The sequence below is a fragment of the Hippocampus bargibanti genome, linkage group LG04 (genome assembly GCF_051943395.1).
Source record: "Hippocampus bargibanti isolate YZ-2025 linkage group LG04, ASM5194339v1, whole genome shotgun sequence".
Lineage (NCBI taxonomy): Eukaryota > Metazoa > Chordata > Actinopteri > Syngnathiformes > Syngnathidae > Hippocampus > Hippocampus bargibanti.
The window spans coordinates 32694776-32709522 of NC_142737.1; the positions used below are offsets into that span (position 1 = coordinate 32694776).

The following is a 14747-nucleotide window of genomic DNA, read 5'->3' on the forward strand; positions in this document are numbered from 1 at the left end:
TAGCTATCTATTAGTTATCTATTAGGTAGCTAACATTCGACCTATTTGAGTTATTCAACGATCTAGCTAACTATCTATGAGTTATCAATTAGCTAGCTATCTTGCTATCTATTAGTTATCTATTAGCTAGCTAGCTAACTTTCTACCCATTTGAGTTATTCAACTATCTAGGTAACAATCTATGAGTTATCTATTAACTATCTGGCTAGCTATCTATTAGTCATCTGTTAGCTAGATAGCTAACTATCTACCTATTTGAGTTATTCAACTATCTAGCTAACTATCTATGAGTTATCTATTAGCTAGCTATCTTGCTATCTATTAGCCAGCTAGCTAACTTTCTACCCATTTGAGTTATTCAACTATCTAGGTAACAATCTATGAGTTATCTATTAGCTAGCTATTAGTTATCTATTAGCTGGATAGCTAACTATCTACCTATTTGAGTTATTCAATTATCTAGCTATGAGTTATCTATTATCTATCTAGCTGGATATCTAGCACTTATCTGTTTGTTAGCCCGATAACTTTCTACCTATTTGAGTTATTCAACTATCAAGCTAATTATCTATGAGTTATATATTAGCTAGCTAGCTATCTATTAGTTATCTATTAGCCAGCTAGCTAACTTTCTACCTATTTGAGTTATTCAACTATCTAGCTAACTATCTAAGTTATCTATTATTTATCTCGCTAGTTAGCTATTAGTTATCCATTAGCTAGCTAGCTAGCTAGCTATTAGCGGTGTGAGGGGGAGACAGAAGGAGAGTCCTTACCTTGACGTCGGCCTTCTTGTTGAGCAAAGTCTTGGCCGCTGCCAAAACAAAAACAAGGTGGAGAAACTGAGCCAACAGGACCAGACCCCACCCCTTGACCCCTGACCTCCGACCCCCCCCCGACATTGACGGGTTTGGGATTGGTCCCAAAAGGAGAAACGGGATCCTCTCCAAGACAAACGCTGCGACTTACCGGAGAAATTCCGAGAGACCAACATGGTGGTGAGGATGGCGCCCTGTGGGGGGGGGGCAAAGGTCAGATTGGAAACAAATTCCTCGGGAAATGTAAATCGGGCGAGGAGAAAAGAGGGCGTCGGGCGAGGACAAGAGTGGGCGTCGTGCAGACCTTGAGCTTCCTCCTGGCGTTGAACTTCTTCAGGCACTCCACCGTCTCCTGCCTGTGCATCATGGACGCCACCGTGGAGCGTTGCTATGACAACACAAGGGCACAATGGGGCCAAGGCGGGCTAGCGAAGGCAGGCGGGCGAGCGGCCGGCGGCGGGGCGACACTCACGCAGACCCACGGGTGCTTGAGGGCCTCCTGGGCGGTGATCCTCTTGGACGGGTTGATGGTCAGCATCTGGTTGATCAGGTTTTTGGCTTCCGGGGTCACCGTGTCCCACTCTGGAGACGGGAACTGAAAGGACGATTAGCTATTTATTAGCTAGCTGGCTAGCTATTAGCTGTCTAGCTGGGTACTGTAAGCTGTGTAGCTATCTATTACCTATTTATTAGCTATCCATTAGCTAGCTGGCTAGCTATTAGCTGTCTAGCTGGCTACTGTAAGCTGTGTAGCTATCTATTACCTATTTATTAGCTATCCATTAGCTAGCTGGCTAGCTATTAGATGGCTAGCTGGCTACTGTAAGCTGTGTAGCTATTACCTATTTATTAGTTATCCATTAGCTAGCTGGCTAGCTATTAGCTGTCTAGCTGGCTACTGTAAGCTGTGTAGCTATTACCTATTTATTAGCTATACATTAGCTAGCTGGCTAGCTATTAGCTGTCTAGCTGGCTACTGTAAGCTGTGTAGCTATCTATTACCTATTTATTAGCTATCCATTAGCTAGCTGGCTAGCTATTAGCTGTCTAGCTGGCTACTGTAAGCTGTGTAGCTATTACCTATTTATTAGCTATCCATTAGCTAGCTGGCTAGCTATTAGCTGTCTAGCTGGCTACTGTAAGCTGTGTAGCTATCTATTACCTATTTATTAGCTATCCATTAGCTAGCTGGCTAGCTATTAGCTGGCTAGCTGTTGGCTATCTGGCTATCTAATTCCTATTTATTATCTATCAATTAGCTAGCTAGCTTGATTTCTATCTATTTGAGTTACTTCGGGGTTGAGTGAACGCTGGCGCATGTGGCTGCCGCTGCTCACCCACACGCAAAAAAAATATCCTGTGACTGCAAAGTGTCCTTGAGAGTTTTGAAAGACGCTTCTAAATGAAATGTATTATTATTATTATTATTATTATTAGTAGTAGTATTAGTCGTAGTATTAGTCATAGTAATAGTATTAATAGTAGTATTAGTAGTATTATTATTACTATTATAATTACTATTATTACGATTATTCTTACTATTATTATTAATTACTATTATGATTCTGATTGTGATTATTAATATCATAAGACAAACGAGGCGGCGTTCTCACATCGTAGGCCCCAGCCTTGATCTGCTGGTACAGCTTGTGCTGGTCCTCGTCCCAGAAGGGGGGGTAGCCCACCAGCAGGATGTACAAGATCACCCCTGGCAACCCAAAAAAAAGGGGAGGGGAGGGGCAAGTGAGAAGCGCCGCCCCCTTCCGCCTTGGACGGGCGACGCCCAGCTCACCGCAGGCCCAGACGTCCACCGCCTTGCCGTAGGCCTCCTTCTTCAGAACTTCGGGGGACAGGTACCCCGGCGTGCCGGCAAAACCTGCGCGAGGAGGGTCAGGGTGGGGTCGCAAACGAGCAAAGTGCGGCCATGTTTGTGGGGGCGTGGACTCACCAAACCAGGCCTGCTGCTCGCCCTGCACCTCGATGGCCAGGCCAAAGTCGGCCAGCTTGAGCGCCGCGTTCTTGCATTTGCTGGCCAGGAGCAGGTTCTCCGGCTGGGAGGGGTCGAAAGGGGTGATAGGAATTACGGCTCTTTCGGCTCCCAAATGGCTCTTCAGTTTGTTTGTTTTTTTAATCAATTCATTTAGTCCCAAAAATAACGTATATTATATGTAAAACGAATTTCTTGTGTAAAAAAAAATAAATAAGCACAATATATCATTTTTTTTTATTTATACGGCTCCCTATTAGGAGTCGGCTCCCTATTAGGAGTCAGCTATAAGAGCCGGTGCGTTTTTTTTTTTTTTATAAATTAATTTACTACCAAAAATAATGTAAATTATATGTAAAACGAATTTCTCATGTAAAAAAAAAAAGTACAATCTATTTTTTTTATGAGGAATTCGTTTGACATATAATTTACATTCTTTTGGGTACTAAATTACAGTAAAGTCTCGTTATATCGATAATCTCGGGAGTTGGAAAAAATGTCGATATAACCGGACTATCGATATATCCGATCCTGCGCCGAACTGCATTACCAAAAGCCGCCAAAAGAGGGCATCCAAGCGCCATAAAAGAAACGGAGCTGGCCATGAGCTCGCCATTTTGTGCCTCTCTTTTTTTTGGGTGAGAGATGTTCCCCTAATGTTGCCTCAAAATGGCACATATAATTCTTTAATTGATTGCAAACATGTATGCTTTCCTCTTCAGAACTACAGTGTCTTTGAATCATATTCATAACTGGATGTGTAACAAGAAAGCATATTCTCCGAATGTGAAGCCATTGTTTGGATTCACAAGCAATGCAAGACGTCTTTGCGTGAAGTCATTTTTATTTGCATTTGAATAAAAAGTGACATCGGTTGTCTTTTAATACACAGTATGGAATGTTAATAATTGTCAAAATCATCACGCTTCAGCAGACAAAACAAGGAACATTGTTGCAAAAATATACATATACATATACAGTGGGCATGTACATAAAAAATGATATATTGTACTTTTTTTTACATGAGAAATTCGTTTAACATATAATTTACATTATTTTGAGTACTAAATTAATTTATTTAAAAAAACAAACAAACCGGCTCCTAATAGGGAGCCGTATAAAAAAAATAATAATAATATATTGTATTTTTTTTTTTACATTAGAAATTTGTTTTACATATAATTTACCTTATTTTTGGTACTAAATAAATGTATAAAAAAAAAACACGAACCGGCTATTATAGCCGACTCCTAATAGGGAGCCGTATAAATAAAAGAATATATATATATATATATATATATATATATATATATATATATATATATATATATATATATATATATATATATATATATATATATATATATATTGTACTTTTTTTTTTACATGAGAAATCAATTTTATTCTAAAAGAGCCGGCTGTTTTTTTTTTAATAAATTAATCTAGTACGAAAAATAACGGCTCCCTATTAGGAGTCGGCTCTCTATTTGGAGCCATCTATAAGAGCCGGTTTGTTTTTTTTCAATGAATTTAGTGCCAAAAATAATGTCAATTATATGTAAAATGAATTTCTCATGTAAAAAAAAAAGTACAATATATCTTTTTTTTTTATTTATACAACTCCCTATTAGGAGCCGGCTATAAGAGCCGGTTGGTTTTTTTTAAATAAATTAATTTAGTACCAAAAATAATGTAAATTATATGTGAAACGAATTTCTCGTGTAAGAAAAAAAAAAAATACAATATATCATTTTTTAATTTATACAACTCCCTATTAGGAGCCGGCTATAAGAGCCGGTGCGTTTTTTTTTTTTTTTAATTAATTTAGTACCAAAAATAATGTAAATTATATGTGAAACGAATTTCTCGTGTAAGAAAAAAAAAATACAATATATCATTTTTTAATTTATACGGCTCCCTATTAGGAGTCGGCTCTCTATTTGGAGCCATCTATAAGAGCCGGTTTGTTTTTTTTAATGAATTTAGTGCCAAAAATAATGTCAATTATATGTAAAATGAATTTCTCATGTAAAAAAAAAGTACAATATATCTTTTTTTTTTATTTATACAACTCCCTATTAGGAGCCGGCTATAAGAGCCGGTTGTTTTTTTTTAAATAAATTAATTCAGTACCAAAAATAACGGCTCCCTATTAGGAGTCGGCTCTCTATAAGAGCCGGTTTGTTTTTTTTAATAAATTAATTTAGTGCCAAAAATAATGTAAATTATATGTAAAATGAATTTCTCACGTAAAAAAAAAAAAAAGTACAATATATCATTTTTTTAATTTATACAACTCCCTATTAGGAGCCGGCTGTAAAAGCCGGGTTGTTTTAAAAAATAATAATTTAGTAGCAAAAATAATGTAAATTACGTGTCAAACGAATTCCTCATGTCAAAAAAATAATAAAAAATATAAAATATCTTTTTTTATACGGCTCCCTATATAACATGAAAAATAATCAAACACTCACCTTCAGGTCGCGGTGCACAACACCCATTTGATGGCAGTGAAGAACGGCTTCCACGATCTGCTGGATGCAGTGGCTGCGTGGAAAAAACACACACACACACACACACACACACACACACACACACACACACACACACACACACACACACACACACACACACACACACACACACACACACACACACACACACACACACACACACATTCCTGTTTGAAAGATTTTGTGAGGTCCGGATAACTTCATGTAAGGAGTGAGGACCACCATTGCTGATAAGTTGAGAGAAGAACTAGTGTTACATCAGACTAAATGTCAGACATCATGTTAATGTCGTCCTAAAACTCAATACAGGTAACATCCGACTTACGACCGGCTCAACTTACGACCACGACCTCCAGATCAAATTTTCCAAAATTGTAATTCTACGCCAGGCAACGCAACGCGCGAGCAGGCAGGCAGGCAACGCGTACGACAATTTTGGCCCGCCAGCCAGCATGTCATACACTCGCGCAGCAATCGACCGTGTGATGGCACCAGAGGGGGGTAGTTTGCGAGCCATTTAGCCTCCGAGTCTCTATTCAACATTTTGAATGGATTTCGACTTACGACCGACCACCTGGTCAGAACGGAAATGTGTTCCTGTATTTGGAGCGACAATGACAAAAACCCTGGCACAGATTTAAGTGTGTCAAGCATCAAGCGGCAGGACACGTCACGATGGAGAAGAGTTCCTTCCGGGGGGTGCGATTCAGGCTAATTATGGGCGCTAATTAAGGTCCCACTTCCCGCCGCTCTCGGAGGGAGCTGGCAGGTGGCGCCGAGGGAAGCGGCCTTGATGCCCGACGCCAGGCGGCCGCTGCGCTCAAACGTGACATTTGATTGAAAGTCGACAACGACAAGCCGACTCGCCAACGTGTCCTTTTGGCTTTGCCGCTTTTAACGACAGTCCAACGGCGCTTTTTCAAACGTCTCGGTTCTCGTCCAATTCCGGTTTCCACCAAAAATCTAGCATTTAAAGTGTGTCTAAGGCGAAAAGTGTGTATCCCAAAAATTAATTTCCCATAGGAAACCATTAAAATGAGAATAATCCGTTCCCAGGTCCACATAAAACATCATTTTCAACTCAATAAGCCATAAAACTATACACAATATACCTTATTTTATGTATCATAAATGTACTATGGTATTGCAATGAAAAAAATTAACAATACCGTATAATAAAGTCGTTTTATTGACCTTTGTGATCGTCGTTGATGGCTTGATGGAATGGACAGCTTTTCGCATAGTGTCTCAAGGAGCTCTGGGTTGTACAACCTAGTAATTGTGATATTGCAACAGCAACAGAAGCAGGCAGACACACTAGAAACTTCGTTAATAGCTGGTTCCCTTGCTTGTAGGTTCTCTTCAAATTGTACCATCTTGAAAAATGATCCCTTGTAGGTGCTTTCCCTGCCATAATTTTACCTTGTTCCTCATCAATTGTGTTTTGTTTCGCTGGGTTGATCGTTTTTCGCATCAAGTGGACAGATGGCTTGTGCGGGTTATTTGTGGAGCCTGATTGATGGGATATTTTAATCTACACTCTGCCTTTGAACTATCAATAAAGTTGAAACGAGTCCAAATTTCACTGTTTTCTATCCATTTTCTCAACTTCTCACTTTTGTTTTTATGTTTCCAGCCTTGTCGTCTCCCTTTCATGTGTGTGTTTCTGTTTCTGTAACCCCTACTACTGCTACGTGTGCCCCTCCCTCCTCTACCAAGGACCTTGACAAATAACGTGCGGCTTTAACCGAGACTGGGGGGCGGGGACTAAAGGAAAAAAAAAGCTGGCCGCCCTATCAGGAGCACCAAGAACCGGCTCGTTTGCGAACGACACATTACTCATTGTGGCGCTCTGTGTGTTTCCCGAAAAATAGTTCGTATGCCAAGATTATATTCTCACAAATTTAACGTTCGTAAGGCGAAAAGTTCGTTAGCTAAAGCGTTCGTAAGCAAAGGTATGACTGTACCTTGGTTTACAACTGAACGTCGCACGGATCGCACCGGAATGCACCACTGGACCATGCTCGGCTTCCTTCGACGTCACTTCCTGGTGCCGCGTCTCATTGTCACCGATGCATATTTTTGAATAATAATATGATTTGAAAAGGTAGTGTGACCCATGATTGGCTAGCACGTGGTCCAGGATGTCCCCCGCCTACTGCCCAAAGACAGCTGGGATAGGTGCCAACACGCCCCGTGACAGACAAAGAGAGATGTTTTGATGTTCTAATGTTATAATTGGTGAAAAGAAAATCTATTACAGTTTGTGTTGATAGTATGGTATAATTACTAATGACCTGCTCTATCATTCAGTGTTTTATTCTTGAAAAAAGTCGCTATTTTCAAGATTTGAAACGGATTAAACATTTTTAGATTGATTATAATGGGAAGTGATGTTTTGGTTTTCAAACAAATAGTTTTTTTTTACCAGATTAAGGTCAATAATACCATAATACATTTATTACACATAAACTAAGATATATTTTGTGTAGTTTTAAGGATTAGAAAATTATGTTTTATGGGGATCTGGGAACGGATTATTCAACTTTTAATGGATTCCTATGGGAAATTAATTTTTGGGATACACATTTTTCGCCTTACACACTCTGTCTGGGAACCTATTCAGTTCGTAAGCCTTGGTATCACTGCAGTTACTTTTTCTTTAGACTTGGAACTGATTAAAAATTTTTAGATTGATTATAATGGGAAGTGATGTTTTGGTTTTCGAACATGTTTCTGGAACAGATCAAGGTTGAAAACCTGAGGTTGGACTTTATTTCAAGAAGACGATAACGTCGATTGTCAGACAGTTGAGGGCGTCGGCTTACCTGGCGTCAGCCTCGCTGTAGTACTCTCGGGCCACGATGTCCTCAAATAATTCACCTCCGGTCACCCTGCGCAACGACACACATTTATTATAATAATAATAATAATAATAATAATAATAATAATCTCTATCTATGAGTTGTGTGTTATTGTTGTTATTATTATTAGCTAACGATTAGCTAGCTTTCGATCTATTTGAGTTACATATTATTGTTATTATTATTACCTATCAATTTGCTAGCTAGCTTTCTATCTATATGAGTTACGTGTTATTATTATTATTATTAGCTATCTATTAGCCAGCTAGCTTTCTATCTATATGAGTTACATGTTATTGTTATGATTATTATTAGCTATCAATTAGCTAGTTATCCAGCTTTCTATCTATATGAGTTACATGTTATTGTTATGATTATTTTTAGCTATCTATTAGCTAGCTAGCTTTCTATCCATATGAGTTACGTGTTATTATTATTATTAGCTATCTATTAGCCAGCTAGCTTTCTATCTATATGAGTTACATGTTATTGTTATGATTATTATTAGCTATCAATTAGCTAGTTATCCAGCTTTCTATCTATATGAGTTACATGTTATTGTTATGATTATTTTTAGCTATCTATTAGCTAGCTAGCTTTCTATCCATATGAGTTACGTGTTATTGTTATTATTATTAGCTATCGATTAGATAGCTAGGTAGCTTTCTATCTACTTGAGTTATGTATTATTTTTATTATTATTAGCTATTCATTAGCTAGCTACCTATCTTTCTATCTTTATGAGTTACGTATTATTGTTATTATTATTAGCTATCGATTAGCTAGCTAGCTTTCTATCTATTTGAGCTACATATTGTTATTATTATTATTAGGAATCTATGAGCTAGCTAGCCTAGCTTTCTATCTATTTGAATTACGTATTATTATTATTATTATTATTATTAGCTATCTATTAGCTAGCTTTCTATCTGTATGAGTTACGTGTTATTGTTATTATTAGCTATCAATTAGCTAGCTAGCTTTCTATCTATTTGAGTTACGTATTATTGTCATTATTATTAGCTATCTATTAGCTAGCTCACAAGCTTTCTATCTATTTGAGTTACATATTATTGTCATTATTATTAGCTATCTATTAGCTAGCTCACTAGCTTTCTATCTATTTGAGTTACGTTTTATTGTTAGTATTATTATCAGCTATCTATTAGCTAGCTAGCTACCTTTCTATCTATATGAGTTATGTGTTATTGTTATTATTATTAGCTATCGATTAGCTAGCCAGCTAGCTTTCTATCTATTTGAGTGACGTATTATTATTAGCTATCTATGAGCTAGCTAGCTAGTTGTCTATCAATTTGAGTTACTCCCGGGTTGAGCGAACGCTGGCGCGTGTGGCTGCCGCTGCTCACCCACTTAAAAACTTATCATGTGACTGTAAAGTGACCTTGAGAGTTTTGAAAGGCACTTAGAAATCAAACGTATTCTTCTTAATATGATCATTATTATTATTATAGCTAGCTAGCCAATAGATAGCTAGCTAGCTAGATAGCTATATGTACAACTCTTTCAATCATCGGCGAGGAAGCAAAGCGCTAAAGATTCTTCCCATTTCAATGCAGCCGCCATTTCTTGCTCCCCCCCCCCCGTCCCCGACCCGCACGGTAACCATGGCAACTAGACGGGTTGAGGCGAAGATGGACGAGATGATTCGCCCGATTCTTTTGGAGGGAAAACGGGGGCGAGCCACACGGAGAAAGAGCCCAAAATACAGCCAACGGCAAGTACAGTGATACCTTGCCTTACGAACTTAATTGGTTCACAGACAGTGTGTAAGGCGAAAAGTGTGTATCCCAAACATTCATTTCCCATAGGTAACCATTAAAATGAGAATAATCAGTTCCCAGGTCCCCAAAAAAACATCATTTTCTCCTTTCTTATTTTCTAAGACTTAAAACTACATAAAATATACTTTATTTTATGTATAATAAATGTGCTATGGTATTATAATTAAAGAAATAAACTGTACTGTATAAAAAAGTCGTTCTTTCACCATCTTGATGAATGATCCCTTGCTATAATTTTACCTAGTTCCTCATCATTTGTGTATTGTTTATCTGGGTTGATCGCTTTTTGCATCGAGTGTACAGATGGCTTGTGCGGGTTATTTGTGGAGCCTGATTGATGGGAATTTTAACCTTGCAGTCTACACTCTGCGAGTCCAAATGTCACTGTTTTCTGTCCATTTTGTCACTCTCTCTCTGTCGTCTGCCTGTCTCTTTAATGTTTAAACCACCTCCCCTCACTGTTGCGTTCTTGACCAATCACGAGGCTTTCACCGAAGACTGGGGGCGGGGAATAGAGGACAAAAAAAAGTCGTCTGCCATTTTCTTGTGAGGAGAACGGGCTCATTCGCCAAAGACACATCACTCATTGTGGCATCTCCGTGTGTATCCCGAACAATAGTTAGTATGCCAAGGTTACATTTTCATAAATTTAGCGTTTGTCAACCAAAAAGTTCGTAAGACAATGGGTTCGTAAACCGAGGTCTCACTGTACGCGAAAGAGACGACGGGCGGGAAAGACTCACAAGTCAAAGAGCAAATAGTGGAAGCCCTCCTCCGAGATGCTGTCGTGAAGACGAACTGCAACGGCGCGCAAATAAACACGCCGTGAGCGGGGGCAAGTGGGGGGGGTTGAGGACAACATGGCCGCGCGTGACCTCACCGATGTTGGCGTGCTTGAGCAGGCGGCAGATGCGAGCTTCTCGTTCCAGCTTCTGGTGATCTGAAAGGGGGAGGAGGAAGTGGGCGGGGGAAAAAAGATGAAGAATTAGCTTGGTAACTTGTAAGGTACAGTGAGACCTCAACTTACAAACACCGTATCTTACAAACTTTTCATCTTACAAACGTCAAATGTATGAAAATTAAACCTTATAATAAGCACTATTTTCATAATACACACCCACCACGGCTGGCGGAGTGATCTTCGGCGGAAGCACACGACCGAACAGCACCAGAGGTTAAGTTATCAACAGTCCTTGTGGAAGGTGACTCTCCTTCTCAAAAAGGTAACTTTATTAATATATTTTATTTATATAACTTTATTTTAAACTTTATTTTACAGCACAGTTTATTTCTTTAATTACAGTCCTCATGTCATGTGCCTCTCTTTCCAAACAGCAATTCCCTTTGACCTTGGACCTCCAACGCCATTCTATCAAGCCATGAATGACCATCACAAATGTAAATAAAGTGACTTTATGACACAATTCAATGTATTTCTTTCATTACAATACAATAGCACGTTTATTATACATAGAATAAGGTAGTAGTGTAGTTTTTTAGGCTTATTTAGTTGAAAAGTATACTTTATGGAAACCCGGGAACGGATTATTCCCATTTTAATGGTTTCCTATGGGAATTTGTTTTTTGAGATACACACTTTTCGCCTTACACACTCTGTCTGGGAACCAATTAAGTTCACAAGTTGAGGTCTCACTGTATTTATAGGATGCTAGAGTTACAAATCACCTGCTCTATTATTACGTGTTTTACGCTTTGAAATATTGGCGATCGAACTAGCTGGCGATCAAGCTAGCTGGCGATCGAACTAGCTGGCGAGCGAGCTAGTTGGTGATTGAGCTAGCTGGCGGTTGAGTTAGCTGGCGATTGAGCTAGCTGGTGATTGAGTTAGCTGGCAATTGAGCTAGCTAAAATTATGTTTTATGGGGACCTGGGAATGGATTATTCTCATTTTAATAGTTTCCTATGGGAAATCAATGTTCGGAAGTGAACTTGTGTACCTCTGGCGGATAACTTTTTGGTGTTGATGATTTTGGCCGCGTACTCCTGCCCCGTGCACAGCTTGGCGCATCGACGCACTACCGAGAAGGCGCCCCTGAAAACAAACAAACAAAGCAACTCAGGGTGTGGGCGTGTTGAGCCTTTATAAGACGTCAGAATAATAAATCTCCAAATAAAAATATTGGATATTTTTTCAAAAAAGTGTTTTCAATAAAAAGGAAGCCATATTCAAGTGAAAAAAAGCTCATTCATTGATTCACTTTACCAAACCTATTTTGGAGCTGTCTTCAGGAAGTGGGTGGGGAGGGGACACCCTGAACCGGTTGCCAGCGGGCACAACGAAACAAAAATCACTTGCGCTTTACCTCACCAACGTTTTGCCTTACGAACATTAAATTTGCGAGAATATAATCTTTGAACGACGATCACAATGGTCAATAAAGCAACTTTATTATAAAGTACAGTTGATTTCTGTCATTACAATACCATATCGCATTTATTATGCATAAAATAAGGTCTATTTTATGCAGTTTTAAGGCTTATTTAGTAGAAAAATGATGTTTTATGGTGACCTGGGAACGGATTATTCTCATTTGAATGGTTTCTCATGGGAAATAAATGTTCGGCAGACAAACCTTTCGCCTTACACAGTTTCTGGGAACCAATTACATCAACAACCATCACAAAGGTCAATAAAACAACTTTATTATACAGTAGTTTATTTCTTTAATTACAACAGAATAGCACATTTATTATACATCAAATAAGGTCTATTTTGGATTGGATTTGCCCTTATTAGTCTCACAGTTTTTGAGGTTTATTTTGTCAAAAATGATGTTTTATGGGGACCTGGGAGCCGATTATTATCATTTTAATGGTTTCTTACTTATGGGAAATGAATGTTTGTCAGCCGAACTTTTCGCTTTACACACACTTTCTGGGAACCAATTACATCAACGACCATCACAAATGTCAATAAGACGACTTGATTATACAGTACAGTTTATTTCTTGAATTACAATACCATAGCACATTTATTATACATAAAATAAAGTATATTTTGCGTAGTTTTTGAGGTTTATTTAGTCAAAAATGATGTTTTATGGGGACCTGGGAGCCGATTATTATCATTTTAATGGTTTCTTACTTATGGGAAATGAATGTTTGTCAGCCGAACTTTTCGCTTTACACACACTTTCTGGGAACCAATTACATCAACGACCATCACAAATGTCAATAAGACGACTTGATTATACAGTACAGTTTATTTCTTGAATTACAATACCATAGCACATTTATTATACATAAAATAAAGTATATTTTTGTGTAGTTTTTAAGGTTTATTATGTCGAAAATGATGTTTTATGGGGACCTGGGAACGGATTATTGTCATTTTAATGGTTTCTTGTGGGAAATTAATGTTTGGAATACACACTTTTCACCTTACACTCAATTTCTGGGAACCAATTAAGTTCTTAAGCCGAGGTATCACTATTTCTTTCCGGGCGGCGCGTAGAACATGCTGCTTCGTATTTTTGAGGAGGAAAAGAAAACATTTCCACGAGAAGAAGGGTGTGGTGGGTGTGGTGAACATTCTGCCTCACTGGTGGTTGTTGACATTTTCCCAAAGTGTCACTCGAAGAATCCCATGTGAGCAAAAACAACACCACGTACACCCACGTCGTCCCCGGCCACCCCCACGCCTGCGTCCAGTTCCACTTACTTGCCAAGCTCCTCGTATAGCTGATACTCGTCCGTGAATCTCGTACACGTCGTCGTAGCCATGTTTCCCGCTTCTTCTTCTTCTCCGGTAAAATGTTGGCTGTCAACCGGCGAGGGAGAAGGGGAGGGGGGGAATAAACCGCAACTAGTCGGCCCAGTCGCGACCAACTAAAAAAATAAGCAAGCAAGCAAAAATGCAGTCGTCCGGCACCGGAGAAAGAGGCGACGTTGAATCGGGAAACATAGAACTGAGACCGGAAGGTCTGCCTTTCTCTTTCTCTCTCTCTCTCCCGTTTCGGTTTGACAGCTGCTCGCTCGACTAGGCATTTTCGTCAAAACAAACGTGCGAAGCGAAGGAACACATCCGCTTCCGATTTACGAAGGTGTCAAAGTAAGAGAAATATCTATGTCGTTAAAACAACCATGTGAAGCTGACATCCGCTTCCGATTTACCACGGTGTTAAAATAAGAGAACAAAAAAATCTCTGAAGGCGTAGAAACGCTGCCGTTTTACGAAGGTGTCAAAATAAGAGAAGGAAAATATCTGTGGTGAAGACAACCGTGCGAAACAAAGGCTCAGACCCGCTTCCGGTTTACGAAGGTGTCAAAATAAGAGAAGTGAAAAAAAATATATATGTCGTTAAAACAACCTTGTGAAGGCTCACATCCGCTTCCGATTTTTTCTACAATGTCAAAATAAGAGAACAAAAAAATTCTGTCATTATGACAACCATGCAAAGCGAAGGCGTACAAACGCTTCCGTTTTACGAATGTGTCAAAATAAGAGAATGAAAATATCTGTCGTGAAGACAACCATGCGAAACAAAGGCTCACATCCGCTTCCGGTTTACGAAGGTGTCAAAATAAGAGAACAAAAAAAATCCATCGTTACGACAACCGTGCGAAGCGAAGACTCACATTCGCTTTCGATTTACTAAAGTGTCAAAATAAGAGAACCAAAAAAAAAAAATCTCTGTCGTTAAGACAACCGTGCGAAGTGAAGGCGCACATCCGCTTCCGATTTACGAAGGTGTCAAAGTAAGAGAAGTAAAAAAATATCTGTCATTAAAACAACCATG

General features: G+C 38.9%; 1 protein-coding gene across 6 annotated transcripts in view; it reads right to left on the reverse strand.

Annotated features, from left to right (window-relative positions):
- camk2b1 (calcium/calmodulin dependent protein kinase II beta 1) overlaps window positions 1-14407 on the reverse strand; it is a 26104-nt gene extending 11697 nt beyond the window's left edge. The window contains exons 1-13 of one of the 6 annotated variants that reach the window (XM_088995261.1): window positions 13670-14236; window positions 11946-12040; window positions 10868-10927; window positions 10731-10785; window positions 8147-8212; window positions 5280-5352; window positions 2767-2869; window positions 2611-2694; window positions 2432-2526; window positions 1291-1413; window positions 1123-1206; window positions 970-1012; window positions 777-814 (exon numbers count right to left, since the gene is read on the reverse strand). In XM_088995261.1, the coding sequence (XP_088851387.1) occupies window positions 777-814; window positions 970-1012; window positions 1123-1206; window positions 1291-1413; window positions 2432-2526; window positions 2611-2694; window positions 2767-2869; window positions 5280-5352; window positions 8147-8212; window positions 10731-10785; window positions 10868-10927; window positions 11946-12040; window positions 13670-13731 (981 nt within the window). In that variant the 5' untranslated portion in view covers window positions 13732-14236. Of the gene's footprint in view, window positions 1-776; window positions 815-969; window positions 1013-1122; window positions 1207-1290; window positions 1414-2431; window positions 2695-2766; window positions 2870-5279; window positions 5353-8146; window positions 8213-10730; window positions 10786-10867; window positions 10928-11945; window positions 12041-13669 lie in introns of all 6 variants that reach the window. The other 5 variants (XM_088995263.1, XM_088995262.1, XM_088995258.1 and 2 more) reach the window with 5 other exon arrangements.
- Window positions 14408-14747: the final 340 nt, after the last annotated feature.